The 27,306-nt window shown below is 35.3% G+C and overlaps 2 protein-coding genes across 2 annotated transcripts in view; one reads left to right on the top strand and one right to left on the bottom strand.

Annotated features, from left to right (window-relative positions):
- LOC149802993 (uncharacterized) overlaps positions 1-4,051 on the bottom strand; it is a 50,362-nt gene extending 46,311 nt beyond the window's left edge. The window contains exon 1 of the mRNA XM_089952524.1: positions 3,934-4,051. Within this exon, the coding sequence (XP_089808650.1) occupies positions 3,934-4,015 (82 nt within the window). The 5' untranslated portion in view covers positions 4,016-4,051. The remainder of the gene's footprint in view (positions 1-3,933) is intronic.
- A 309-nt stretch (positions 4,052-4,360) lies between these two features.
- On the top strand, positions 4,361-24,600 carry LOC149802994 (S-adenosylmethionine synthase-like). The gene is made up of 8 exons (XM_089952538.1): positions 4,361-4,536; positions 7,971-8,171; positions 14,119-14,231; positions 15,174-15,317; positions 18,756-18,974; positions 20,995-21,177; positions 22,238-22,371; positions 24,116-24,600. The coding sequence occupies exons 1-8, from the start codon at positions 4,401-4,403 to the stop codon at positions 24,216-24,218; spliced, it is 1,233 nt and encodes a 410-aa protein (XP_089808664.1). The 5' UTR covers positions 4,361-4,400; the 3' UTR covers positions 24,219-24,600.
- The last annotated feature ends 2,706 nt before the right edge of the window (positions 24,601-27,306 follow it).

Below are 27,306 nucleotides of genomic sequence, written 5' to 3' on the forward strand. Positions count from 1 at the left end.
TACCATAATAGAAATTAAGTTAGCATAATAAAATTATATTCCATTTTCAATATAAAAAAGCATGAAACAGAATGTCATAAAAAAAAACATCTGATTCATTAAAAGTAAAGCAGCTGAAAAGAGATCTTCTGTTTCACACGAGACCAAGAATACTAATAAGTGCGACCAAGAATACTAATAATTTATTATGGAATGACCATATTGATAAGCTTTGTAAAACACTGTCATCAAAAAATTGCCCTTCTCAGCAGAATCAAGAAACATTTACCTATTGAAACTCGAAATCTATACTACAAGTCATATTCTTCCAACAATGGATTATTGTTTTAATGTATGGGGAAACTGTGTTAAATCTGAGCCTGACAGGATTTATAAACTTCAGAAACGAGCAGCACACATAATTTTAGATGCGTCTATTGATCATCCCTCAGAAGCATTATACAGAACTCAAATGGTTAACAATACATGACAGGATAGATTTTCACAAGGCAGTTCTTTTGTCTACATGGAACTGCACCAGAGTATCTTCTGGACTTATTCAGGCCTTTTTCAACACAATACCAGTTGAGATCAATATCACATGGAAACCTTCTACCACCAAAACCAAGAAAAGAGCAATTTAAAAAGAGTTTCCAATACTCTGATACAGTTCTGTGGAATAAGCTTCCACTACATGTAAAATCTGCTGAAAATATTAGAGTATTTAAGAAGAGATATCATGAGCATGTATGTGTTTCTAATAAATAATGGAATTTAGTATTTTAATACTAAACATGTTAAAAAAAACAGTAATTATTGCTATCTTCATATAATGTGCATTGTTATACTCTCCTTACGAGGGCCTTAAGGAAGAATAGTCCTTGACTATTGAGTCACCTTCTATAAATGAAGCATTATTATTATTATTATTATACTGTGGCTGATCTATCGCAGTTTATGCTGTGAATACAGGTAATCTGATTAAAATCAGATCTCCACTGTCCTACCTGAAGATCTGACAGTGACCACTTTGGGATCATGTTCTGGTGACCATTGAATTAGTCAATGGAAATGCAGCTTTCAAAAATCTGAAAATAAATCAAATTCTGCACACACTGATGCTATTTAGCCACACTTCTGAATTTCCCAAACTTGAATATATAAGACTTCATCTGCGTTTGGTCTGGAAAAGGGCTGGAATCTTCTTCTTTTTTAAAACTGTAAAAGAACTGTGTATTTCACATTCTGATTAAAATCAGATCTCCACTGTCCTACAAGATCTAACAGCGACTGCTTAGGGGTCATGTTCTGGTACCAAATGTTATTACCATAACAGATAATTTTATCAGCCAGGCAAATACAAATTTCCAGACATAACAATGCCACAAGTTGAATGACCTCAGGAGGCTAAAATACATAAAACCTGCAGGTCAAATGTTTTTGTTGTTGTTGTGGCTATGCATGGCAGCCAGTATTAATGATGGAGGAAGAACCCAGGAAAACCCCGGGAAGAACCACCGACCCATGAGAAGCCAGTAAAATGAAAAGAGATGAACAATTATAATAAATTTGATCTGTATACTTAAACTTCTCCCAAATGCAAAAGAATATCATGTTACCAGTTTCTGATATAACCAAAATTAAGACTTAGTCATTTTTTAATTTTTCCAGACATTTTCAAGACCTGGAAAAGCAATTTTCAAAATTTAGACCTTTTCAATTTTTTTAAACCTGTGCAGGAACCCTGATAAAATAGGCAAATCAAAGAACAAAACTTGCGTGTGAACCATTACCAATATGTACTGTCAACTTTCCAACAGCTAGTCAACAATAATTTCCTAATTATGGATGGAATGCACATCATTATAGAAATGGGGAGATGTCTACTCTCTTGTCAGTTTTTTCATAATGCATGTATGTTGGAGAATCCCAACACTTACACGGTCTAAGCAAGGGGGTGATCCTGGCAAAACGGTCACCTTCCAGTCCATCATTCGTGTCATGGTCTCCCTAAACTGCCCCAAAATTTGCCTTGGATTGATTCCAGGACAGTACCCGAACCTCATTTTTTTGTTTCAATGCAATGCATTAATGATTAAAGTAAAATGATGACTTTTGTGTCATTTTTCCTTTAAACAGGAAAGTATAAAGACAGAAAATAAAGTTTTATGTTCTGTATGATCACAAATACCCAGAATCAACATTGCATGCTACAGAATTCCACTCACAAATTCATATAAACACACCTTTAAAAAAATTGCAAAATGGAACTTTGGTTACCCATTCTGATGTTTTTGCTGTTGTTGTAGGGTTTAACGCCATTTTTCAGCACAAGATAGGCTATACATGGCAGCCAGTATAAATGTTGCACGAAGAACCTGGGAGAAAAAAACCCACGAGAAGCAACTGGCAGGCTTTCTCACATATCCACATTGGCTGAACCAGAGACCCATGCAGACAGAGGTGAGATAGCAATGATCCGTAATGGTAGCGCTTTAGACCACTTGGCCACTTAGGGCCCCCTGGTTACCCATTCTGAAGCATATGACTCAGTAGATATATCCAGGTTCATTACTCAGAAAATTAACCATTCTATCAAATAGTTCACTGCACAAACAAATGAAATAAGGACTTCTTCTATGGCAGATGTTGCCAATTTTAGACTATCTCCTATTTTCTAGATTCACATTTCACGTTATACAACATGTCATCCGTGGTGAAGTTAAAAATAAAAAGCATTAATAAAACTTTCAATAACATTTCATCACCATTTTAATGATCTCACATGAAAATATTACAAAATATTAGTCTATTTCAGCTAGTTTTAACTTTCTACACCTACTTAACCCTATTTTTGCCAACATAGCCAATTCTGGCTTGAGAAGTAATTTCATCCAGATATTATGATTAAATACACTTACAACCTATTCCATGCTTTTGTAAGACTAAGAGGATTTCTGGTAAGGAAAATGGTAAAATTATGGTTCCATTCTATAATAAAATAAAACAGAGACAAACAGTCATACATATAATTATAATATAAACTGTTGCCTTACAAGTGTCCAATTTCGTCATCAAAGAATTTCTCAAAATGAATCTTGGAACGTCTTGTGAATACATTGGAGTTTGTTATTGGTTTTAATTATTTAGTTTTAATAAAAAAATTAGCAGGATAGAATGATTTTCTTCGCTATCAAAGCCAAAGGTATAAAAGTATAAAAACTGAGAGAATCAGTTACTCAAATGAGTCAGATAGTGATGTTTGGTTGAATGTCAGGAATAATGTCATGTCGAAATTATTAAATGGGGTACTCAGTTTTATAAATAAAACCATTTACCATTTTCTTTTGCACCTTAATATGTGAATAGACGAGTTTGATGTATCTTCAGTTATAGATACTATACCATTTAGCATATCTACCACTGAGAAGAATGGACAGAGAGTGGAAGCAATGGTATTTTACCTCATGTATAATACCTATTAGAAATTAAGAAAAAACGTAGGGATAATGCAAGACAAAATCACCCATGTTTTGAAGATGCTGAGGAAATCGATTTTCCACCTCTTTCTTTTTAAAACGTAAAAACCCCAACATTTAATTTAAATAGATCCAGTTATGAAGAGACCTGCTTTTCCTAGTATTCGTGAAATGAATCACATCTTGAATATTTCTCCCTAAACACGCCTGACCTGTGATATGATCGCAAATGTCAGCCATATTAGCTATATTGGCAGTTTAAAAGTTTAATCTATATTAAGACGAAGATGGGCTTTGCTCATCAATACAAGAAAACATTCGCGACTAATTAAAAGAACTCAGTGCCTAGGCTATAGTCGAAAACACGTGCCATGCCGTGTGACACGATGTGTCAGTAGTCACTTCGAGAGCTTGAATCTCGAAAAATGGGTCAATTTTAATGACTTTTCTGTATAAAAAAAATAACATTATTTACCAATTTGCAAATATGACATGCCAGCAAGTCCTAATGAGCTGGCAAAAAACAATGTCCACCCTGTAAAGACATTATAACTCATCTTCTCTTATCCCCGAATACTCTGTACACGACTGTATTAATATGGTATGACCCTTATAGGGAGGATCTCTCTTACATATAATCATTTTATTTAAAAACATACAAGTTTTCATTTCAGTTTCTATTAAGTAAGTAATAAATATACGAAATAAATAATATTGAAATCTAATCTTCTTGTCAATCATCTGTTTCAAAGGGTGAAAAAACATTTCGTTTTAAACAACAATATGCCTATCCCTAACAGTGGAAAATTCCAATCGGTTGTCCAATCACAAAGCAGATGTAATATCACGATATCACGTGATATAGAGTATAAAACTCCACAGCTACTTAAAACAGCCTCTTTTCCATTTATACTTGGTTGTGAGTAGGACAGGGAAAAAGCTATGGCAAACGAATTAATAACCGGAATGAATGGAAACCACTATAAAAAAATAAATGACCATTATGCAGAAGAATGCAGCCAAGATGATGTTGGAACATTTCTTTTCACATCTGAATCAGTTGGAGAGGGTCACCCAGGTAATTGCATACAGTGTTCAGCCAGCAAGTTAGATTTGTTACGGATGCGATGAAGTTTTGGTCACGTGCTTTTGTTTACATCCTAAATAGAGCACTCGTTCTTTCGAAATGACGTCACAGGCAGTGCCATATACCTTTCACAACTTGTAACGACGGTATTAAACTGCTATATTAAGTTTCGGTACTTTTTTTTAATATTTTACGACGCGCTTTCTAATTGCTTGAGCTGCTAAGCTACTATTATTCATATTATCATTATCATTATTATTATTATCAGTTTTAAACATTAATTCTTCTGCTCAAAATTTAAACATTTCTTCTAATTAAACTATTGATATACAATTGTTATTATAACTTACTGTTCAAATTGCACAAGTAAAATTCATACAGGTCGTGTATGCGCTTTTATTAGTCTTAAATTGAATATAAAAATGTTATAAAATGTAATACTAAGTTTGATTAAACGAAGTCTATCCTGATTATTGAATGCCTCTGTACCTTAAGTGTCCAGACGAAATTTATCGATCGCAGATGACTTACAATAGTGGCCAGGTACTAAACCGGTCAGTAAAAAGAACACGTCTAATCGTCGCAGTAAAAGGTAGTACATATTTTGTTGATCAACATACGTGGCTTTCATTGTGGCATCACAGCGCGCGACAATTCAATCCAGATTGTAATGGATTACACCTGTAGGTTGGTCTCGTCCAAAGTGACGATGCATTTTTACATTGATTTTGGCCGTAGGTACTTGTCGGGAGTGTTTAAATAATGACATTCCAAAGGAATATGGATGTACGAGGATCCAGAATAAGGTGAATAACTGCCATTTAAAGGTATGTAATAATTTGGGATAAAATTGTTCGTTTTTGTACATTGGAATTCGTTTCACTTTTGCACTTTTGCTCCAAACTAAAAGTACGAGGCAAATCAAAGAATAAAAATGCATTTTTCATAGTTTCAATTTCACATATTCTTGTACCCAAAAATGGTAGTAAATTAAAAAGGTAGACAAGAGTTGACAACACTCCTTGCATTGATCAAGGGGTTAATCCATGTTTATCTTGAGCTGGCAATCAAATCTATTTACATTCTTAGTAAATGAAAACTTGTGAAACGGTTTTATAATGCAACAAAGTCTTAAAATGACATAACTGTACTACTTCTGCCATGTTGGCAATGCATCTTCTGGTTTTGATTCCGTCTGATCCACTTCATTCAAAACTAAATTTCTGACAAGGCTGCATCAATTAAGTGTCTTAATAAAAGTTCAATTTTATTTTTCTTTCTAAAGATGTAGGTTTTGAGTGTGACTTTGGCAAATTTTAGAGGTTTCAATGTAATTTCGTGTTTAAACTTGCACCAAAAGTATAACAAGGCCAGGTACACAGTTTCAGGTTTTCTTTTTAGCAGATACCAACATTTCCAAGAGAGAAGAAAATGCATAAAAAAAAACCGTTTTTGGACTCTGGATCCAATGTTATTTTCCGATAGCTGCCTAAAGTCGTCCCCCCCCCCCCCCTTGGCACAGCTAGTTGTCATTCATATTTTTGTATCACCTGGTAATGATAAATTGAAGTTGCAAATCCTCTTTAGAATTTGCTAAAAATAATTTTGCAAGTTCAGACATCTGTTATGTTTAAAATGCTTCACTGACAATGTTTTTAGTTGAATTCTTCATGTTTTGTGCATTTGATCGTGATCATTTAATTTTCACAGAATTTTAAAGTTCATATATTCCAGATCTCAACGTCACAAGAAAGGTTTTGATTTGACAGTTTCCTCTGCCTTTGGAAATGTATTTTTATGACTTTGCTACACTACATTTTTTTCTGCTTGCTTGGTTTATTGATTACGGATGTCAGCTCTGTGAGACATCGGAGACTAACAACACAGGAGTTCTGTACAAAGTTTGTTAAATTATCTCTACATGGGGACAAGAGCAAACTTTCATAAGATTTGGCACAAATCGACACCCTCAGGACTGAGTGACTGTTTTTATTGTGTTGGGCTTTAACAGTGCATGCATAACAAACATCCAACCATTTTGAATCTTGACAAACCTTCAGTTTCAGAAGGTTTATGGCAAAATGATCATTAGAACCATTCCGGCTTTGCTTTCCAATAGCTGAACTGATGGTCTTGCAGCCATTTAGTAAATGATGACACAGGTTGGGGTTTTAAAAAATTTCATATTTTCACATATTGATTGTCACCATTAATGCCATAGTCAAGATGTACCATGGAATAGCGAATTTAAAACGGACTGATATTTGGAGTAGCACACAAGTTGGTCAGGACTTCTGAACTAACACAGAATTGTACAGATAGCTATTCTCGTTGGGTGTCCTGGGGGGGTGGGGACAAGCCACTAATGTATTCTAAACCACAACAGAATTTACTAGCCCATATTATTAAGTGTATAAACATTTCCATTTAATTTACTTTAGATGATGTAGCCAAAAAAGTTAGCTTGAGCCAAATTAAGAAATGTGTGGTTCTGGCTACATAGAAAAATATATTTACAAAGATGGCCAGTTATACATCATCTCCATAAGCACAGATTTCTTCTCAAAACTGTGTGTAAACTACCAGTTGTCTTGATATTTCACACAAACGCATTCACTCCCAGGTCTGCTTGCTCCTATGTCACAATATTGCACAATATATCACATTAATACTGGCCACCATGTATAACCTATCGTGTGCTGAAAAATGGCGCTATACCACACAACAACAACAATATTGCGCTGCATAGGCATGCAATATGGCCATACCATTAGCCTTTTCATAAAACATGTTACTTGCCCTGGATAGATGGTCTCCAGAAGACTTTATATCCAGTTGGTCTTGATTAAACTGGCACAGTTCTGACGATCAATATATCCACTGTGGCAGTCATGAATTAGGTTTGTGATGTCTGTCCAGTTGGTCCTAAATTAAAATGGTGCCAATTTGACATCCAGTATGCGACCATAGTGGTTTTTATCAAAATATTGTGCGTTCGCCTTCACCAATCACTGCCATCTCACCTGTTTGTGTGGGTTTGAGTCTTGTGATACATGTGAATGCTGCCAGTAACTTCCTATTGATTGGTAGTTCTTGAGTTTTTTTTTCCAGGGATCTTCTCCCACTTGTACTGGTTGTCTTATGTAACCTATCTTATGCTGAGAAATAGCATTAAACCCCCAAAACAATAGCTTTTTTTGAATGGATTGTCATATGAATATGATACGTTTCTCAAATAGATTTTGTAATACAGTAATTTAGAGCTCGAAAATACAATCAAGATGATTTTTTTTGTACATTATTTAAGAAATATGCATGAATCCTTCAACTGCATTCTAGAATAGTCCCTGCTTCACTTGACCTTTCTTTCACCCTTTTTTCTCTTCAGTTTGTGTTCTCAATGACTAATGTTTGACTGTTTTCAGACAAAATCTGTGACCAAGTCAGTGATGCAATCCTTGATGCACATCTGAAGCAGGATCCAAATGCTAAGGTTGCTTGTGAGGCAGTGGCCAAAACCGGCATGATTATGGTGGTGGGTGAAATCTCATCCAAAGGTCATGTGGATTATCAATCGGTCATCCGAAATACTATCAAACAGATTGGATATGACGATTCCAAAAAAGGTGGGTAAAGTTAATAAGAATTGGTTATTGTAGCTGGTTTTCATTATACATCAGACATGATTTTTCTCAGTTTTAAAGTGGAATTTTGCTTTGTATCTCTGATCCAGTTTTTAAAAAACTGTCTGCTGCCATTCCGCAACGACCCTTATTCATTCCATATATTAGCACATGACTCTCGTAAGGAGTATTCTGATTGGTCAAAAGTTCAAATTCATCCAATGAATCTTTGAGTAATGGAAACTGATGGCAATTGAAAGAAGAAACATGCTTGCAAAACATAGCGTCCTGAGTTGTTTAGAGAGACCATGACACAAACAGTTTAGATAAAGGTTTTTTAAAAAACCTGTGGAAATGGGAATGGCTGAAGCGAAAAGTTGACAGAAATTTAGTTGGTCAGTTTATAAGAAAACTGAACACTAGAGGACTGATTTTGTGACCTCTTCTCTATGGTAATCATGATTGGAAAAGTTTGAAACAGCACCTACAGCAAGCTGCATACAGAAAAATTGAAGCTCAGAAGGCATCTGGAAAAAGTACAGTTAATTACTATAAGAAAGATTTGCATGAGACAACATATGTAGCCCTGTCAGAATATGTGCACTGCATGTTGCCAATACAAGCACCAGCTTGAAAGGAAAAAGGCTCTCATTGAGAAGGAAAAGAAACTATTGCACATTGAGCCAGGAAAGTCAACGGTGACAAAAACAAAGGCTAAAGAAATCTTTGATAAAGCTGCAAAAAAATAGCTCAACTGGCATATCAACAGGTTGTGTCCATTGGAGAAAAAGACAAGTGAATGTATGGGATTATTTGCATACAGTTGATGTATTTGGGTGTTTATTTTACAGATTTGTTATGAAAAGAGGTGAGTATAATATATTTGCTGCAAAAATTTAGAAATTATTGCATCTTAATTACAATGTGAACACTGATCTGCACATGAAATAACTTTTAACATCAATATTATTGGAGAACAAATTCATGTGACAATAAATATTGTGAAATTATTGAAGTCAAGTTGAGCATTTTTGGTAACTTGCACCAGGAGCAGTTTTTCATGAGTGTAAAGTGCAATTATTGCATCTTAATTACAATGTGAACACTGATCTGCACATGAAATAACTTTTAACATCAATATTATTGGAGAACAAATTCATGTGACAATAAATATTGTGAAATTATTGAAGTCAAGTTGAGCATTTTTGGTAACTTGCACCAGGAGCAGTTTTTCATGAGTGTAAAGTGCAATTTTGGGCCTTGACCCCCCCCCCCCCCAGATCGGTGGTACTGCCCCTCAAGGCCCTTTTGGGGGAGGACCCTCAAACCCCCCTTAAAATATTTTCAGCTTTTTTGTTTTATGGAGGACCAAAATCATGTCTGCCATCTGAAAAGATTGCTGTAATCCATATTTCCTGCCTCATTTAGCTTTATTAAATTTTTGTTTTTCATGTTCGTGATTGTATGCATCTTTCTTAGTACTACACCCATACAAACAGGTCAGTGACCTTCATTTTAGTTTTACTGGCTTTCATCTAGTTTTTGCATTTAACTCATGAGCACATGTATGCTGCATCCTTTATACTTACCCTATCTAAAATAATGAAATCTCGATGAGCAGTGTTTGATTTTAATAGGTCATTCATTTATAGCTCATATTTTGTGCTTCTCATTTAGGTTAAATATTTTAGTTCATGTTCATTTCTCAAGTACTGTGTTCATACCAGAATTATGGAGTTCATGACAACATGCATCTGTTACCAACACACCCATGTGACCACAAGTTTTTGGCATGCTAAATGCATACTATACAGCCTAGAATCATTAAACTTGGCGAGTAGATGCATCTTGATGAGGTCTGTATTCTTATAGAAAAATAGGTCTTTGTGGTCTATATTTTGTGCTTTCTTTATGCTTTGTTTAGCTATCTTTAAATTTTGAGTTAAAAGTTCATGAAGCTTGATAATTGAATGCATCACTATTAGTACTACACCCTTACAACTAAAGAATGTCAATGTGACCTACATTTTATGCTTTGCTAACAGTAACACAAATAAGTGTTTTTGTGAGAGCATTGATTTTTCCAGAATATATACTACAACTTGGTATGATGCAAAACTTTGTACCTTGGTATACTGCAGCATTTCAGAACATACGGCAATATGTACCATATTATACTGCAATTATATTAGAGACCAACAATTTGATGTTCTGGGGGTTGGCTCTGACACTTATTTAATATAAAAGAGAATCCGTCAGTAGCTGTGGAAAAAATCTTGAACTGATTTAATATAAAATAACAGCTTATTATATCCACTAGATTATTTGAAAAAAGTTATCTAGACATAAAAGAAATTAAAATATCACAGCTCAAAAGAAATATTAGCCTCCTTTCTTTAAAATTAGGTAATAGTAGATGAATTTGCTATGTCTACTTGTCAAAGTTGTAACCTGAAAACTAAAACTCAAATGGATAATTATGCCTACACTATAGGTGACACCATGTGAAAGACATTGGGCTGACATTATTTAAAAAAGGAAGTTTTGAAACTGAAGCCTACTATTTACTAAGGGTGTAACGATGTATTGATTTACTGGTAAATTGCGATACAAAATGCCTGAAACAGTATATTGCGATACGAGTTTAGTAATACCAGTATATCGGTTTTATTTTCTTCACCAACATTAGCCAGTCCATAACTAGCTTTGAACACACCAATGTCTTTTATTAGTCTTAATGTAGTTACCAAAATGGCGACTTCTGTGTATGAGCTAGTGAAGAACCCAAGAGCAAAGAGTTCTGTTTGGAATAATTTTTCACTAAAAAGGGAGTTTGGCCCTAATATAATTGACAAAACTGTTGCTGTGTGTAATATGTGCAAAACTGAAATCAAGCACGCAGATGGTACGACGAAACTCTCGACTCATTTACGGCGTCACCATCGATCATTACTTTCCATAAGTACTGTGCAACAGAGTGACACAACCTCTAATGCAACAGTGGAAGGTTCCATTAAAAGTGTACGCATTGTTTCAGATCGACAACCAAAGACTGCTGTTATGCTGGGTGCACAGACTAAATACAAATCTTCATCACCAAGGTCCACAGCTATCACTCGTGCCATTGCTAGTTTCATCGTTCACGATTTGCGGCCATACCGTGTTGTATCAAACAAAGGATTTTTAAACATGGCATCGGTGTTAAGTAATTAGTCTCTCAGGTTCCAACCAAGAAAGGTTGGGAATCACTGATGTTATTAATTTACTATATTATTCATTTTTCTAATCAAAGTAGGATATTTATCAACGTGATAATTTGTGATTATGTGTTGTTTTTCTTGTGTTTATCCCTTGTCATGTTTTGTACTACAAGAAATGAATCGTTAGAATCATTTTGATTTGAAGACTTTTTAATCGGGCAAAATAATTCTACAACTCTTTTCCAGTATTTTGTTTCTTGCTTGTAGAAGTTTTCAGATGTTGATATAATTTTTATTTTCTAAACTAGTGATGTGATTATTACAGTTACTGGGTGTTTTGGTTGAATTAAAAGCAAGATGGTTTCATTTTCTTCTTCATATTTTATTTTAAATGCAAGGAAATTGCTCATTATTTCAGTACAAAATATACAATATCAACATTCCAGTCATAAATGCTATCAATGACCAATACGTATTGATATGTATCACAATACAGACATGCCATATTGCAATATATTGCAATACATATTTTCCTGGCAATACTCGCCCCTACTATTTACTTATTACACTGTTGATATAGTGGACAGGGAAACTTTAGTGGAATGCCAAGACCCTTGCAAGATAATATCAGAGAGCCAGTAAATATAAAACACTTGCTCCATAAATGAGAAACTAAATAATTGCATAAATCGATATATGAAAATGGGCAAAACATCAACTGTCTGATGAAAACTGTAATTGGAGATTACCTGAACTGTCAAGTGAAGCTGGCCATATCTTGAAGTCTGCTATCTTGCATGCACCTGTAACACCATCATGAGCATCACTAAATCTGTTCTCAAGACATGAGATTAAGGATGTCACTTCCTTCCTGGTAATTTGGATCAAATCATCTTCACTGAGGTCTACACCTGCCAGCATAGAAATACTGCCAAGCTGTCTAAGTCGAGGGCCATCCCTGTAAAGTATGCAGGACCTAGCAACGTACTTGACTGTTCTGATAAAAATGTAAAAGTGTGCTATGACAAATTATAATCTGAGAACAGCTGGAATGATATGAATATTAAAACCATAGCTGTTTGTATTTACCTAATGATGTTTATATTTATTGATTACAAAATTGCAGTTACAATATGTAAAGATCAATATAATAAACACTGAGACAAACTATAAAATTAATTTTGCATATAATCTAATCAGTATGATTCAAGTAATGTAACAGTGTGCCGATGAGGAAGATAAATTGACTTACTTGAATTTGTACATCTTCAAACTCGAAATGTTGGCACACAACTTCTAGATGTCAGCAACTGAAGCACTTGTGTCTTATTGCATTAGTGACAGTTTGGACAGAAATGATATAACATGTCATGAACAGCATAAATTTCAACACAGCAGGTTGTCATTATTTTCAATAAACATTTGGCCTTTCCAAGTGCATCTCTAATATAGCTCCTTTCTGCGAAGGAAGTTGATAAACATACTAGTTTAAAAATTATGGACGAATTAATATAATTTGGATTAAAAAAAGCAGCAGTAATAAACATGCCCTTTTAATGCAATAAAATGAAAGCAATTTTTACAATTAAACTTATGGATGGAACATATTTTCATATTAAAAGTTGTTACATTAGTTTAATTGCATTTTATGTGAGTGAAAGAGCTGTGCATTTAAAGCTGCATTTTATATTTTCAATGGGTATTTAAATTTTAAATTAAAGAATAATATCTGTTCGAGGTGGTTCTTATATATTGTATCCAAAAGCTGTCAAGAGCTCGTTCAGTGTGCAGTAACCAGCGTGTGCCTCCAACCCTGCTTGGCATCACAGGTGACAGCGCCTAGAGCAGCGAATGGAGGGATGTCCAGCCTACTGTTTGCATGCACATTATATTCAGCACCATTTACAGGCTAGAAGTTGCTCATTGGTATTTCCATGAACCCTTTACCAGCTCAAATTATGTCTAAAAAGCTTTAACAATCATTACAATCATCAGCCGACCACTCAGGTGGCCTAGTGGGAGGTTGTAGGTTAGAAACACGGCCAAGTCATACCAAAGACTTACAATAATGGTACTACAATCATCAGCCGACCACTCAGGTGGCCTAGTGGGAGGTTGTAGGTTAGAAACACGGCCAAGTCATACCAAAGACTTACAATAATGGTACTAACAGCTGCCTCACTTGGCACTCAGCATTAAGAAGTTAGTGTTAGGACTGGTTGGCCTGGTATCAGGATAATGTGACTGGGTGTGACATCATGCTACATGTCGGCGGCATGATGCCCCCAGTGCTAGACATCACTATAAACTGCCACACTGCAGACATCGTAGTGATATGACTGAAAAATTGTTAAAGCTACATTAAAAATCCCAATAACACGCACACAATCATCAACCAGTGTCTGCCAGATTAAATTGTCGTGTGGGAGTCTGGCATTTTGAATTGTCCAGATATCACATGATTTATCCATCATTTATAAAACTTTGCTAAAATTATGGTAAAATTGTAATGAATAGTTGTTCCAGGCTCCAATGTACCAGTCAAATTTAGTTTTACAACCATTTATGGCAAGATGAAGTACTTGGATATGTAAATAGTTTGCCTGAAAAACAGCATGCCTTAGCAAGCACTTTAAGCAGTCAGTTACTATTCATGACATAATGTCAGTTTCATGTTATTGCATTTCTTTTGCTTTAAAGATTTTAAAAGAAGAGAAATGAAAACAGCATCTTTTTTCAAATTTTTAAAGGATTTGACTACAAAACTTGCAATGTTCTTGTTGGCCTTGAGGAGCAAAGTCCAGATATAGCCCAGAGTGTTCATGTTGATAAAAAGGATGAGGAAGTTGGTGCTGGAGATCAGGTAAGAACCACATTTCTAATATCTGTGCAACAATTTGTAAGTAACGAATAATGTTGCAGTGGAAAGTTGTGTGCAAGTACATTAATGGAGCTAAATTGCTGTGCTGCCAGGGTTCTCATTATGACAGAAGTTTGATGTGTGGATACAGGTAGAGAGGAAAGTACTTGACCAGCAATATCTTGGACTGGTACCGATACCACAGTTCCTTAGTGCAGACAATTTGGGAAGACTTTAAAATTTGGAAGTACATTCAGCATGTAGAGCATGGAAGTCATCAGAGTGTATGAATGCACAGAATTTGAAGCGTCACATAATTTTTTTTAGCTGTTTTCTTTTTTAGTCTTCAAATTTATATTTACTTTAAATCATATAAAATATATGCATTGCAAATGAGTTTGAAGTCAGACACAGGGCAAAAGTTGCAAAATGAAAATTTTCCAAGCACAAACAAGTTCAGTAACTTGATTATTGACTCCATGCAATTACTATGGAGAGGATGAGAATTTGTTACAGTTAGATACACCTGTAACCACTTCGGTGGCCTGGTGGTTAGAGCATCCACCTCGGATGCAGGAGGTTGTGGGTTTGATCCACAGCTGAGTCATACCAAAGACTTTTTAAAAAAATGGTACTAACAGCTGCCTCGCTTGGTGCTCAGCATTAAGAGGATAGTGTTAGGACTGGTCGGCCCAGTGTCAGGATAATGTGACTGGGTGGGACATCATGCAGTATGTCTGCAGCATGATGCGCCAGTGCTAGACATCACTATAAACTGCCACACTGCAGACATTGTAGCGATATGACTGAAAAATTGTTAAAGCTGCATTCGAAGTCCAATTCAAACAAACACACACACACACAGATACAACTGTAATAAAGAGTGTCTTAGTATCCACATCTTTATGTCACTGAATATTATTTAATTTATTGCTGATTTTGCAGGGTTTGATGTTTGGGTATGCCTCAGATGAGACTGAAGAATGCATGCCTCTCACAGTGGTTCTGTCTCACCAGCTGAATGCCATGATGGCACAGTTGAGAAGGAGTGGAGAGTTGTCATGGGCCAGACCTGACTCTAAAACACAGGTAGCAAAGACATTACTCTGACAAATATAAATCCATGATCACAGTAATTTAGTTATATATATTTATATTTCTTTACATTTTGAATTTAAAGATAGCAAGTTGAGACATTTGATTATAAAAACAGTTGGACAATAATGCACATCCCAGGCACAAGATTATTACATACAAAAAAATGCTGGGTTTTACAGTATTTTATGTTTATTCATGTCTAATGTATATCATGAATAGGGTATCAACACCATTTACTTTTGTGCCATTGTGGCATGCAATTCATCCATAATGCATAATTCCATTGAAAAATTGCACATATTTAAAATATTCAATAATTTTGTCACCGATCATTGTCTGAATTCAATATCTCGTATATAACATGAATAGAGTATTTACACCGTTTACTTACTGTCTGATATTGTACCATCATGGCATGCAGTTAATCCATAATACATATAATAATTCCATTGCAAAAATTGCATACATATTTAAACTTTCCAGTAATTTTGACACTGATCGTTATGTGACTGAATTCAGTGGGAAAAATTGACAGCAAAATTAGGTTAAGCACGTGTAGGGTTCATTACGTTCCAGGGTCTATGAACAGTGTCTGTAAAAAATTTCATACTGCTAAACTTTTTCTCGTGTTTCTGTGTACCTTTATCCATTGTAAATTCCCAGTAATTAACACTTGTACGCCTATTCATTTGAATGACTACAGCAAGAATAATTAACAAGCAACACATGCTTTCGGTGTGCATACAACTTTTGCTTCAGATTTAGTGAATGTCAAAAGAAATGTGAAAAATACTTTTATAAAGATTTGTTAAGGCTGAACACGTGTACAATTTCATACCCTTTCAATTTCCAGCTAATAAAGTGGACATTATTTATTTGTCAACTGATTGCATCTAATAACACCGCCAAGCCCAGCAAACATGTTGGCAGCTTTCATTTTTTGACGTTTATTAAATTGTGAGAATCTTTTATCAACCATCGCATTGCCTGCTGCTTGGTTGTATATGCAGTTAAAGAAGAAACGCATGTCGGCTATTGTTTGAACAACGATTGTATACAGAATTAATTGAAGACAATCACAAAGATGATTTACTGGCTTTACTCATAGATCAGAAATAAATAACATTTCCAATAATGTTATTTTGGCATAACACTTCAAGAACCTGGTGAAATTGTTAAATTTCAGAAGCCACGCCACAATCATATGATATTCAAATTCATATGAGAAATCTTTTATAAGATAATAATAAACATTTTACACACCATTTCTCGTACTTTAAGAAAGAAAATATTTTTCTGGGTACGAGAAAAACACATGTAGGTGTATTTAAAATTTCAAGAAGCCCCCGCCATGTTCATATTATATTCAGTTTCATACATGATCTCTTCCCCAAAATGATAATTTTGTTATACACTATTTTACATACTTTGAACAACAAAAATTCTTCCATGTGCAAATGAATATTTGAAATTTCAGGGAGCCACACCACAATCGCGTTATTTCCAAATTTGCATTATAGCGAGGTTGCACTGTATTTCATGAGGATGCATAATCCTATACATCTGTTCACTCAATCATATCTACATATGCCTTTTAAAGGTTTAAACTTTTGGGTCCAATTCTGATAGAGCTGCTGCCCTTTTTCCATTGGGATTAAATTCCACTCTAGCAGATCCTTGTAACCTGCATAGCATAGAAATCATTCAGCATATTCTAATGCATACTTTTGGAAATGGGTTTAAAATTATGTTTATAAAATATTAGTTTCTTTAGTCCAGAAGGCAAATTCTGGGCCTTTAACAAGCCGAAGTTAGCAGTGCTTGCCTAAAGGCAAGTCTGTAAAATTAAGGGAGTTTGTGATGCCTTTTTGTTTGCAAGTTTTATACTCGGCAGATATGCTCACATTTTGTGTGTGCATGTGTAGACATCATTGTAGACGCACACAGACGCATGGCCAAAGTCACAGAAGATGTTAGCAAAGAATATACATTTTACAACAATGTATCTGGCAATGAAAACATTCAAGGTTTTTGGTAGTCTTAACTAGTTACATTGTCAGTGTTTGACTGTCATGCATGTAACATGTTTTTGTTACTTTTAAAGTCACCCTGTGATGACAATCCAGGTTATTTTAGGGTTAAAATGATGACAAAAGAAACTATGCTCATGTAAATATTCAATTTTTCATTTGATTAGTGTTTTTTTTTAATATAAAAAATTGCCATTAATTCCCCTAACTGGATGGCGCTAGCTACATGGGATTTTGTTAATACTAAACAAATGAGATGCTAAGCTGAGATACAGTATGGCAAGCTTGTTGGTCATCTTGATGATTTTGTTACAGCTCTACAGACCACATCAAATTGCCATGGTTTCCATTTTAAAGCATGTTCTTGTTGATGTAATTAAAACTTGATGAAATGATGCCAGAATTTAATAAATCTTGTAAAAGCTACTGTTCCATAATGAATGACTTTCCCACAATTTTTTTAAAAATTACTTTTTTCTGGTTGTTGACCACTCCAGTGGCCTAAGTGGTAAGAGTGTTAGCCTTGGATGCAAGAGGTCACAGGTTCTAAATTTGGCAGAGTTATACCAAAGACTGACAAAAATTATACTTGCAGATGCCTTGATCAGCACTCAGCATTAAGAGGTTAGCGTTAGGACTGGTCAGACTGGTATGTCAGAATAATGTGACTTCGTGGGACATGATGCTACTTATCTATGGCATGATGCCCCACTGCTGGACATCACTAAAATCTGCCATGCTGCAGACATCATAGCATTATTACTGGAAAATTGTTAAAGATAGGTTAAAAATCCACATTGTGCACACGCACATGCACACCTTCCAGTATGTTGTTCTTCCTGTATAAAAATAAAGTCATTTGAACCATCAAATGGCTGCTTTGATGGTCAACCTGAAAATCTTTATGGACAGCTTCTATAGAACAGCATTAGTTTTTCATTAAAAATTAAAGCAATATGTATCTAGTACAGTGATTTCACTGACCACCAACACAGCACTGTAGCCATCTCAGAAAATCTTGCCTGAAGGTGGCATTGACATGGGGTTTTTTTTTTAAACTCTTCCTGCAATATTTGTTTTTGAGCAGATTTTGTTAGTTGAAAGTAAACCTACAACACTGATTGCAAGTTCAACAGACATAATTACTACTCTTGTAAGCATAAAAAGTATGAATGGATTTTTTTTTTCAAGCCTATTTTGTGGATATGTGTAAATGTATGTTCACCAAAAGTGGGCCTCATAAGAGTTCATGAACCATTGGTCCAAACACATACATTTACATTGGATTCTAGAAGGCATTGGGGTTCTTACAGAAATATGTATAAAAAAGTAAATATTACTTACAAAATTCATTTCAGGTTTTGTTGTTTTGCAAAGTGTTTATTTATCTTCTTTACAGGTGACAGTGGAATACAAATACGTGAAAGGATCATGTGTTCCCATTCGTGTTCACACTGTAGTGATATCTGTTCAGCATGATGAGAACATCACTGTAGAAGAATTGCGCAAGGAATTGATGGAGAAAGTTGTTATTCCAGTCATTCCAGAGAAATACAGGGATGATAATACCATCTACCATCTTCAGCCTTCTGGCAAATTTGTCATCGGTGGACCACAGGTATATTTCTGATGATAAAGATGTATGTCATGATTCAGTTTGTGTCTTTGTAAAAGAGTTAGAATGATGCAGTTGAAAGAGTTAGTTTATCCATTTGCAAAATTCTCGCATCTGTTTGAAATGAATTGTATCCTATGGTAGAGCAGGGTTTGTTTTTTGTTTCAATGTATATTCTGTGTTTTACATTGTTTGATCACAATAGATGCTTGGAAGAGATACTGCTAAGCTAGTAAATATTACATAATTAAATTTTGGCCTCCACTATCCCCCACAACCCCAGCTTGTTAGGAGAGAAGTGGTTTCTTTTCAAGGAGGTATGGCCCCCCCCCCCCATGTACCATTTTCAAAGAATTGTCTCCAATTTGGATTTGAAATAAATATCAAATGATTTATTTTCTAAATGCGAGTTGGATAATATAAAAGTTGGCAAATACACCAAGCAAATGCAGTTTTTTCACAATTCTCTCTCATAATGGTCATCATCCAAGAACCCTCCAAGAGATCTGTATTGATAATAGTTGTACCACAGGTCTGTTTAATTTTGCCATTATCCACAAGATCATTGTTTATTTCATGACCTGTCCCAAAACTCAACACTATAATCGTTATAGTATCAAGTTCTTTGTCTACCGCTCTAGTGGTTAGAGCATCCGCCTCGGATGCGGGAGGTCTTGGGTTCAATCCCCGGTCGAGTCATACCAAAGGCTAAAAAAATGGTACTAACAGCTGCCTCGCTTAGCGCTCAGCATCAAGAGGTTAGTGTTAGGACTGGTTGGCCTTCTGTCGGGATAATGTGACTGTTGGACTGAAGAAAAAGTAAAAATGATTGAACTTGACAACGGGTAGAGTTCAAGATTTGTTGGTAAACAAATCTTGTTTTGGAAAGACTAGAACAAACAACATTGTCACAGATAAGGAGAATATTCTGCAGCAATGGGAGAATGGAGGAAATATAAATAATTTATTTTAAATGCCAAGCAGTCTGTGTACCAAGATTTAAATGATATTTTTTAATGTTTTTGCCGTGCACATGCCAACAATACCCCAGACACATTTCACGTTTAAGAATAAGAACTATTAATCTATGTTTACTTGAAATAAGTCTGTTCTTGGTACAAGAATCACCATCTGATAATTAATGTTACTTTTAAATGAAGTTGTATGTAGCTATCTTACTGCATGCGGTTGCATATACATAAACATACTTTTCACAAATATAGTCCTCTCTGGAAAGGCAACATGTCCACTTCACAAAGCAGAAGGGTTGGCCAATTAGAGGAGAACCAATGTATGTGCTTGTAACTTCAGGATCTTGAACTGTTTCATTAATGAGCCTGAGCCTTACATTATTGTGAATTGATCTTTCTTGTGATTTGTTGAATTTGATAACAGACTGGAAGATATAATTTTGATCATATTTCTGTCAAACTTAGAATATGTTGTATAATCTAGATCTTGGGCATTTTTGAAAGTAAGCAGGATCAATAAATTTTATTGGGGTGATCTTGATTTTTGACCTGTTTATTAGTTATCATGATCATGGAAGCTTTCAGTTTACAGGCAAGAGAGTACATAGTTTTATTAGCCAGCTGCTTTTGCATTTGGTTTTCAGATGGCTGTTTGTCAGATGAGTGATCTCATTTGCTGGTGGATTTTTGTGACACTTCGTACACATTCTGCTTATCAGCTTAATTTATACATCATGACCTCTGTTTTCAAGTTCAGACGTGTCTCCATCATTGATATAGGTGGAATGCAAAGGAATCAGGCGTGTATTTGTGAACCTATTGTTTATCATTGTTCAATAAACTTCATAGAGCATGCCTAATCTCAGCCAGGTTTGTACTGATATACTGGTAAGCACTATGCATACATTAGACTGCATGTCTGCTATAGCACTTTCCAACACTTACAGTAGATTCAACATCAGCCTTGTACAGAGATATACATAGAGAAGCACTGTTTTTGAAGCAAGACTTGGAGATCAGTGGAACCATGATAAATTTCATTTGTCTTGTAGGGTGATGCTGGTTTGACTGGTAGAAAAATCATTGTTGACACATATGGAGGCTGGGGAGCACATGGTGGTGGTGCTTTCTCTGGAAAAGATTACACCAAGGTGGACCGTTCTGCAGCATATGCAGCTCGCTGGGTTGCCAAGTCACTGGTCAAGGCTGGACTTTGCAAGAGGGTCCTTGTTCAGGTAAATGGACTGCAGTAGAATTTCTATAGCACATTTGATAGTACAGCAGAAAGGGTTGAGTCTGTTACTACAACCAAAATAGTCTGTTAAGAGATTTCTTGACGTAACCAAGTTCTTGTTGAAAGAAATCATCCTGGTCAAACCAAACAGGACAAATATTTTATTTTTTTGAAATTCTACTTATTATGTCCCACCAAGACTGGTTATGAAAAATATTTTTATATTTATCTGTCTGCATGCCACACCTTGAAGTTGGTCATTGTAAAAATGTTACAACTACTCCTGAAGAGAAAGTTGTATGACAAAGTTGTTATCGCTACTGTTGAATGAATGGTCATATTAACATTGGGTTAAAGGTAAAATACTTTTTGTGTCTAAAAGACTAATTTGTGTCTAGTTAGTCCTAGATGAAAATGATGCCACTTTGGCCACCACAGTGGCCATCATGAAAATAGTTGATATTTATTCCTGAAGAAATCATTGTATCAGCATGGGATTTTCACTGAAACATTTTCTGTGCTGTCTGGTTGATTGTAAATGAAAATATACAAATATGGCCACCATCTGTAAAATCTTGTTGATATTTCTAGATGGCTGTTCAATACAGTCCATTTGATTTGATATCCAATATGGCCACAATGGTAATAGTCAGGAAAATCCAGTTATTATTCCCTCAAAACAGAAAGTAATGTCATCAGAATCCTAAATTAAAATGGTGCTGATCTAAGAAGAAGATACATATGAATTTGAATTTTAAAGGTCATGGTGTTGGCAGTACAGATTGTTAGAACATAATTTCTGGTACATGTCCAGGTGTTTTGGGTGGGTAAGATTTATTTAACCCTGAAAATCTCTTGACTCTTGAATTTTTATAAACCAAGAGAGCTTTCCATCTCCAGCTATTCTAGTAGCATTGCAGGAAATAAAAAATTCATTAAAGAAGCTTGTTCCTCTTGAGTCGCTATGCATTAATAAATCCTTTTTAAAGTCGTATTCCATCATTTGGTGAGCCTAGCTGCTCCTTGAATATCCAAAGTACACCTGCTGGCTTCATTTGCAGGTTGCCTATGCCATTGGAATTGCCGAACCACTGTCAGTAACTGTGTTCAGCTATGGTACATCAAAGAAGTCGGAGAAAGAACTGCTTGACATCGTGAAAGCAAACTTCGATTTGAGACCCGGAAAAATTGTCAAGTAAGTTTGAAATGTATACACACTTTTTAGGAGTTACTATGTTTGTTGTAATTTTAAAATGGAATGAGCATTCTATGCATTGTATCAGATTTTCTACTTCGTACAAGTGCTGAGAGTCATGTCCTTGGAAATTAAAAACTTTTTCTGTTAGGTTTAGTGTTTTTTGCCAATGCTATTCAAGCTTTGAATGTTTTGAAGGTCATTGTAATCAGAAAGGTATGAATATATTTTGAAGGGTGTTGTATCATGCTGATGTGAATGTTTTAAAAGGTTTTGTATTATGTACATTTCATTTGCCTTTTTTTATTATTTAGTATATGCTGTGGGTTCTGTAAAATTGTCTTGTAGCTGACCTTGTCCATAATCATGTTCATATTCTACCTAATCAGAATTATCAATTTTGGCTTTGTGAACATTTATCTCAACATTGGAAATTACCTTTGCCGTGGGGGGTCTGGCTGATGTTTACCACATAGTTTAGTAAGAGACCTTGTCTGATTTTAGCTTGGACTGTTCTGGAACTGAACTTTTGTCTTACATCCTTTCTCTTCTTTTGTGTCTTAGTTTTTTATGTCTAATCTCATCTCATTCTTAATATGGAATCTTGAGCTACAGTAACAATCGCAGTTGTTCAGATATGTATACTTTAGTCCTGTGTGCTAATGATAGAACTCTGTGCTTTCATCATTGTTTTTCCAATCTTGGATGTTTGACTTGGATTATCTGTGTGCAGTTCTAAATGTTTCACATGTACTTTTTTGGTCATAAAGTTGCATTTTTTACAATGACAACACTTTTTGATTTTATTGGATGGAATGTTAAATTTATTCATATTATGCAGTAGTAGTGCTTCTTTAATACTAGTACAACTAAAAGCAACTTTAAACAGTTGTGATTTCAATAGCACTCTTAAGAGTCCAACATGAAGAAAGATATTTACTTGTTAAGTAAATATTGAACTATAGCTGTTTCTTCCTCCCCTGCCTTTTATTTTCTACACCCCCTCAACCCCCACTTTATTTTGTTACGGGGGGTGGGGGCAGGTCCCGCCTTTAAATAAAATCCTGCCAGCATCTCTGCAAAGGTAGAATTATATGAATGGATAAGCATCATTGTTGGATCTTAATTGTTACCATCTGTAGATGGGTATATATTTGCTCTTAGGAATCTAAAATTTAATGAATGTATTATCCATTGTGATCGGCAGACTAGATCTACACTATAATTCCTGATAAGAATGTATGTGGGTTGGCATCAACTGTGAAGGTCTTGTGGCTTTGCATTAACAAGACCTTGAACTAGTTCAATTTCTAGTTTTTCAAAATGTCATTTAGCAAAGTTGTGGCTATCGATTCCCCTCCCTCTTCACTTCATTTCAATGGCATAACTCAGCTGAGGATTTCAACCATATTTTAAATGCACCTTTGTATTAATAAGACCATGAATGAGTTGGATTTCTAGCTTTCTAACCCTTATTGTCCATCACCCAGACTTCTGTTTATGCATCATTACTTCACCAAGGACTATTGTATATTAAGCAGATTTGACATGCCACTTTTATTGATGAGACCTCAAACGAATATCTGAATGTACATCTTCCTTTGATTTTGGTGTCCCAGGACCATTTCCTCTGTATAAAGCCCTGTCATGTGAAATGAAGTGGGCAGGGTATAGTGTGCAAGTTGGCTTTGATCATACCCACGTTTATCCCACTTTACATGACATTTTCTTTTCAATTTCACAGGGAATTGAACCTGAAGAATCCGATTTACCAGAAGACAGCTTGTTATGGACATTTTGGAAGACCTGGATTCACTTGGGAAGAGCCCAAGAAACTGATCTTCTGAATGTGGGGACTAGATTACAGTGAAACCTCTCAAAACCAAAACCCTGTTATAGCCCAGATTTAAGTTTCAGTTTGAGATATTTTCAGTTTACTGATTAGATCACGTGCATGAAAAAATGTCTTTTATATACATACGTGTTGATGTACAAGTACATCATCATCAGTACAAGGCATAAATTTTAAGACAACAAAATTAGCAACTTTTTTAAACTGTACAAGTGCAAACAACTGAGAATACTGTTTTATTTTTTATATTTAATGAAACATTAGCTTAATGTGTTCCTTACAAATACTTTTTTGTTGGTCTCCATTGGTAAAGTATTGAAAGTGAAGGCAACAGGCAAGGTTATTAAAGCTCAGGTATTTAATTTTTCTTTTTTTTTTTTTAAAAAAAAAAGTTCTGTTCATTTATGCAAAGAAACATCAATATGAGTAGGAAATAAGCAGACAAAATATTACCTATTATCAACTCATCTACAAGCAATTTGTTATTTTAATTTACCTTAAAAGCTGGGCTTTTTTAACATACAAAGACACGAGATTAGCCTGTTGTCGGCATTAATCTGTCTGTGCTTATAGAGTATTATTTTTATTTGGCAAGCGCATGTGACTTTTCCCCCGAGATCGAGATGCTAATTAGCCTACTACAGTATATGTTGATAATTAATAATTTAGCCCAGGATGTGACAGGTGTTTTTCTTGACCCATTAACTAGTAACATTTTTTGGAACTTAGAAGCCTAAATATATTTTCTTGGTTTTATATAGGCAGATTTAGGGTAAAGTTAAGATTTGGGACAAAGTTACTTTGGTTTTCTGAGTTGTGGGGTTTTGATTTGAGAGTTTCTGTATACCAAAGGTGTTGATGGGTTTCATTGTATATCACTTTTACCACTATTTATGTGACACAAATGATTTCACAATTAAATTTTTATTTGATTTTTCACCCTGTATACAATGTGGGCATGTGAGAAAGCTTGCCAGTAGCTTCTCATGGGTCGGTGGTTCTTTCCGGGGTTTTCCGGGTTCTTCCTCCACCATTAATACTGGCCGCCATGTATAGCCTATCGTGCTGAAAAATGGCGTTAAACCCCACAACAACAACAACAACACCCTGTATAAAAAATGGTTTTAAAACATGTTGTGGAGAAAGGAAAACAACATTCATTCCAAGTGGGCTACAGTAGTTAGAGGGATAGATTGACACAGAGATTTGTCATGACCACTGATGGACTAGTTTGAAAACGTGTCCACTTTAGGGACTAGATTCATGTCACAGCTTGTCTTAATCTGCTCACCCTTTAGCTAGTGCAAGTACGTGAATCTTTGAAATAGCGTTCTTGTCTTGTGTTTATAAAAATTAATTGGAAAAGAGCACTATTTATAAACACTCGGGCCTACTTTTTCCATAACATTGTGCTCAAGGCAAGACCTTACAGATGTTTTATTGTCACATGTTTTTGTGTTGTATATATTTCATGGATTCATGATGCCCTCAGAGGGTTCTTCTGTATTTTACATAGAAGCATGTTTGATTTTGCCGCGATATTTGTCCTATGATGCTATTAATGTTTTGATATTAGTTACTGTACTTGAAATGCTTATGAGAGATTGTATGACTGAGAGTGATAGATATAGATGTTACATATTACATGACCAATGCACTTTGTAATGAATTCCATTTATATAATAAACCATGGATCAAATAATAAAATGGTAAATAAAGTCAATCAAATGGTCTGTTTTATCTTTATATATAAGTTATCCAACCTTTAGGGTCAGTACTCTTCTCCTTCTCAGTCCTGTGTCTTCTTGCATGCAAAGGCTTGCATACACACAAAAATATTCTTAGATCATAAGATAATTGTTTCCTTTGCATTGACAGAAGTTGTGGCTTTGATTGAAGGATTCCTATTTCATTGGAAGATGAAAACTTGCAGGGTTTGTTGGCCTGTCCAGAGCATACACAAAGTATGCATTATCCTTTCATTTCCATGTATTTCTTTCTCAGGACTGCTTCCTTGACCTCAGTGGTTAGAGCATCTGCCTTGCAGGAGGCTGTGGGTTTGAACCCCAGCCAAGTCATATCAAAGACACAGCCTGGTGTCAGTATAATGTGACTGGGTCAGACATGGTGCTACATGTCTGCAGCATGATGCCCCAATGCTGACACTGCCACACTGCAGACATCATAGCAATATAACTGAAAAATTGTTAAAGCCATGTAAAAAATCATCCACACTCCCACCTTTTCTGGCAAGTTCAAGAGCATTTAAAAATCTTCATCAAGTTTTCAGTTTTATGGTGGCATTTGCCCGTATCATGACTTTGATCCAATTCAAACATTTTCAAACAATATTTTTACAGGGAATACTGCAATTAAAATAGTTCTTGATGAGCTTAGTAATTAGTTTAATCAATATCCGATACCTTGTTTTGTGCTTTTCATAACCCCTTTTTATGCCTGTCGCATGTCAAGTATTATGCTGTGGCATTGCTAGTCTTTCCATATATCCATCTATTACTGTAGTACTGGAGAGATTTTCATGAAACTTTGCCAATGCATATATCATTACTAGACTTTGTTGCCACATGCCTCAAGGTTAAGGGCAAGGCAAGGTTCAGAGTAAAACTTGTGCACCACTGAAGATATTTTTCAATGTAACTTTGCCCAAGTCTTTATCATGATTAGTTGTTTCGCATTCCATAGACATGCACCTGTCTGAAGCTCAAGGTTGCGTTAAGGAGTGTCTTTACAGATCACTGACATCTCACCTCAGTCTGTTGGGGTTCCAGTCTTGGCTTGAGCAGCTTGCTGTGGGTAGATGGTTGTTGGGGGGTCTTCCCTCGTTCTTTCTGCAGCAGATACTGGTTGCTGTATATATTATAAAGATCATATTAAATTTTTGAGCAAGAATACATAACATAATGTGTGATCCAGCAGTTTACCACTTGATCGTTAAAAATGTTATTTATGTGGCAAATGAGAACTTTTGATAGATGGGGAATTATTTTTTAAATGCCTTTTGTTGTAATTATTTAAAAGAGAAATGCATTTAAGAAAAGGAAAATAGAGATATTTGTATATAA

This window comes from Sinohyriopsis cumingii, chromosome 3, assembly GCF_028554795.1.
Source record: "Sinohyriopsis cumingii isolate HCF-2022 chromosome 3, ASM2855479v2, whole genome shotgun sequence".
NCBI classification, from domain to species: domain Eukaryota; kingdom Metazoa; phylum Mollusca; class Bivalvia; order Unionida; family Unionidae; genus Sinohyriopsis; species Sinohyriopsis cumingii.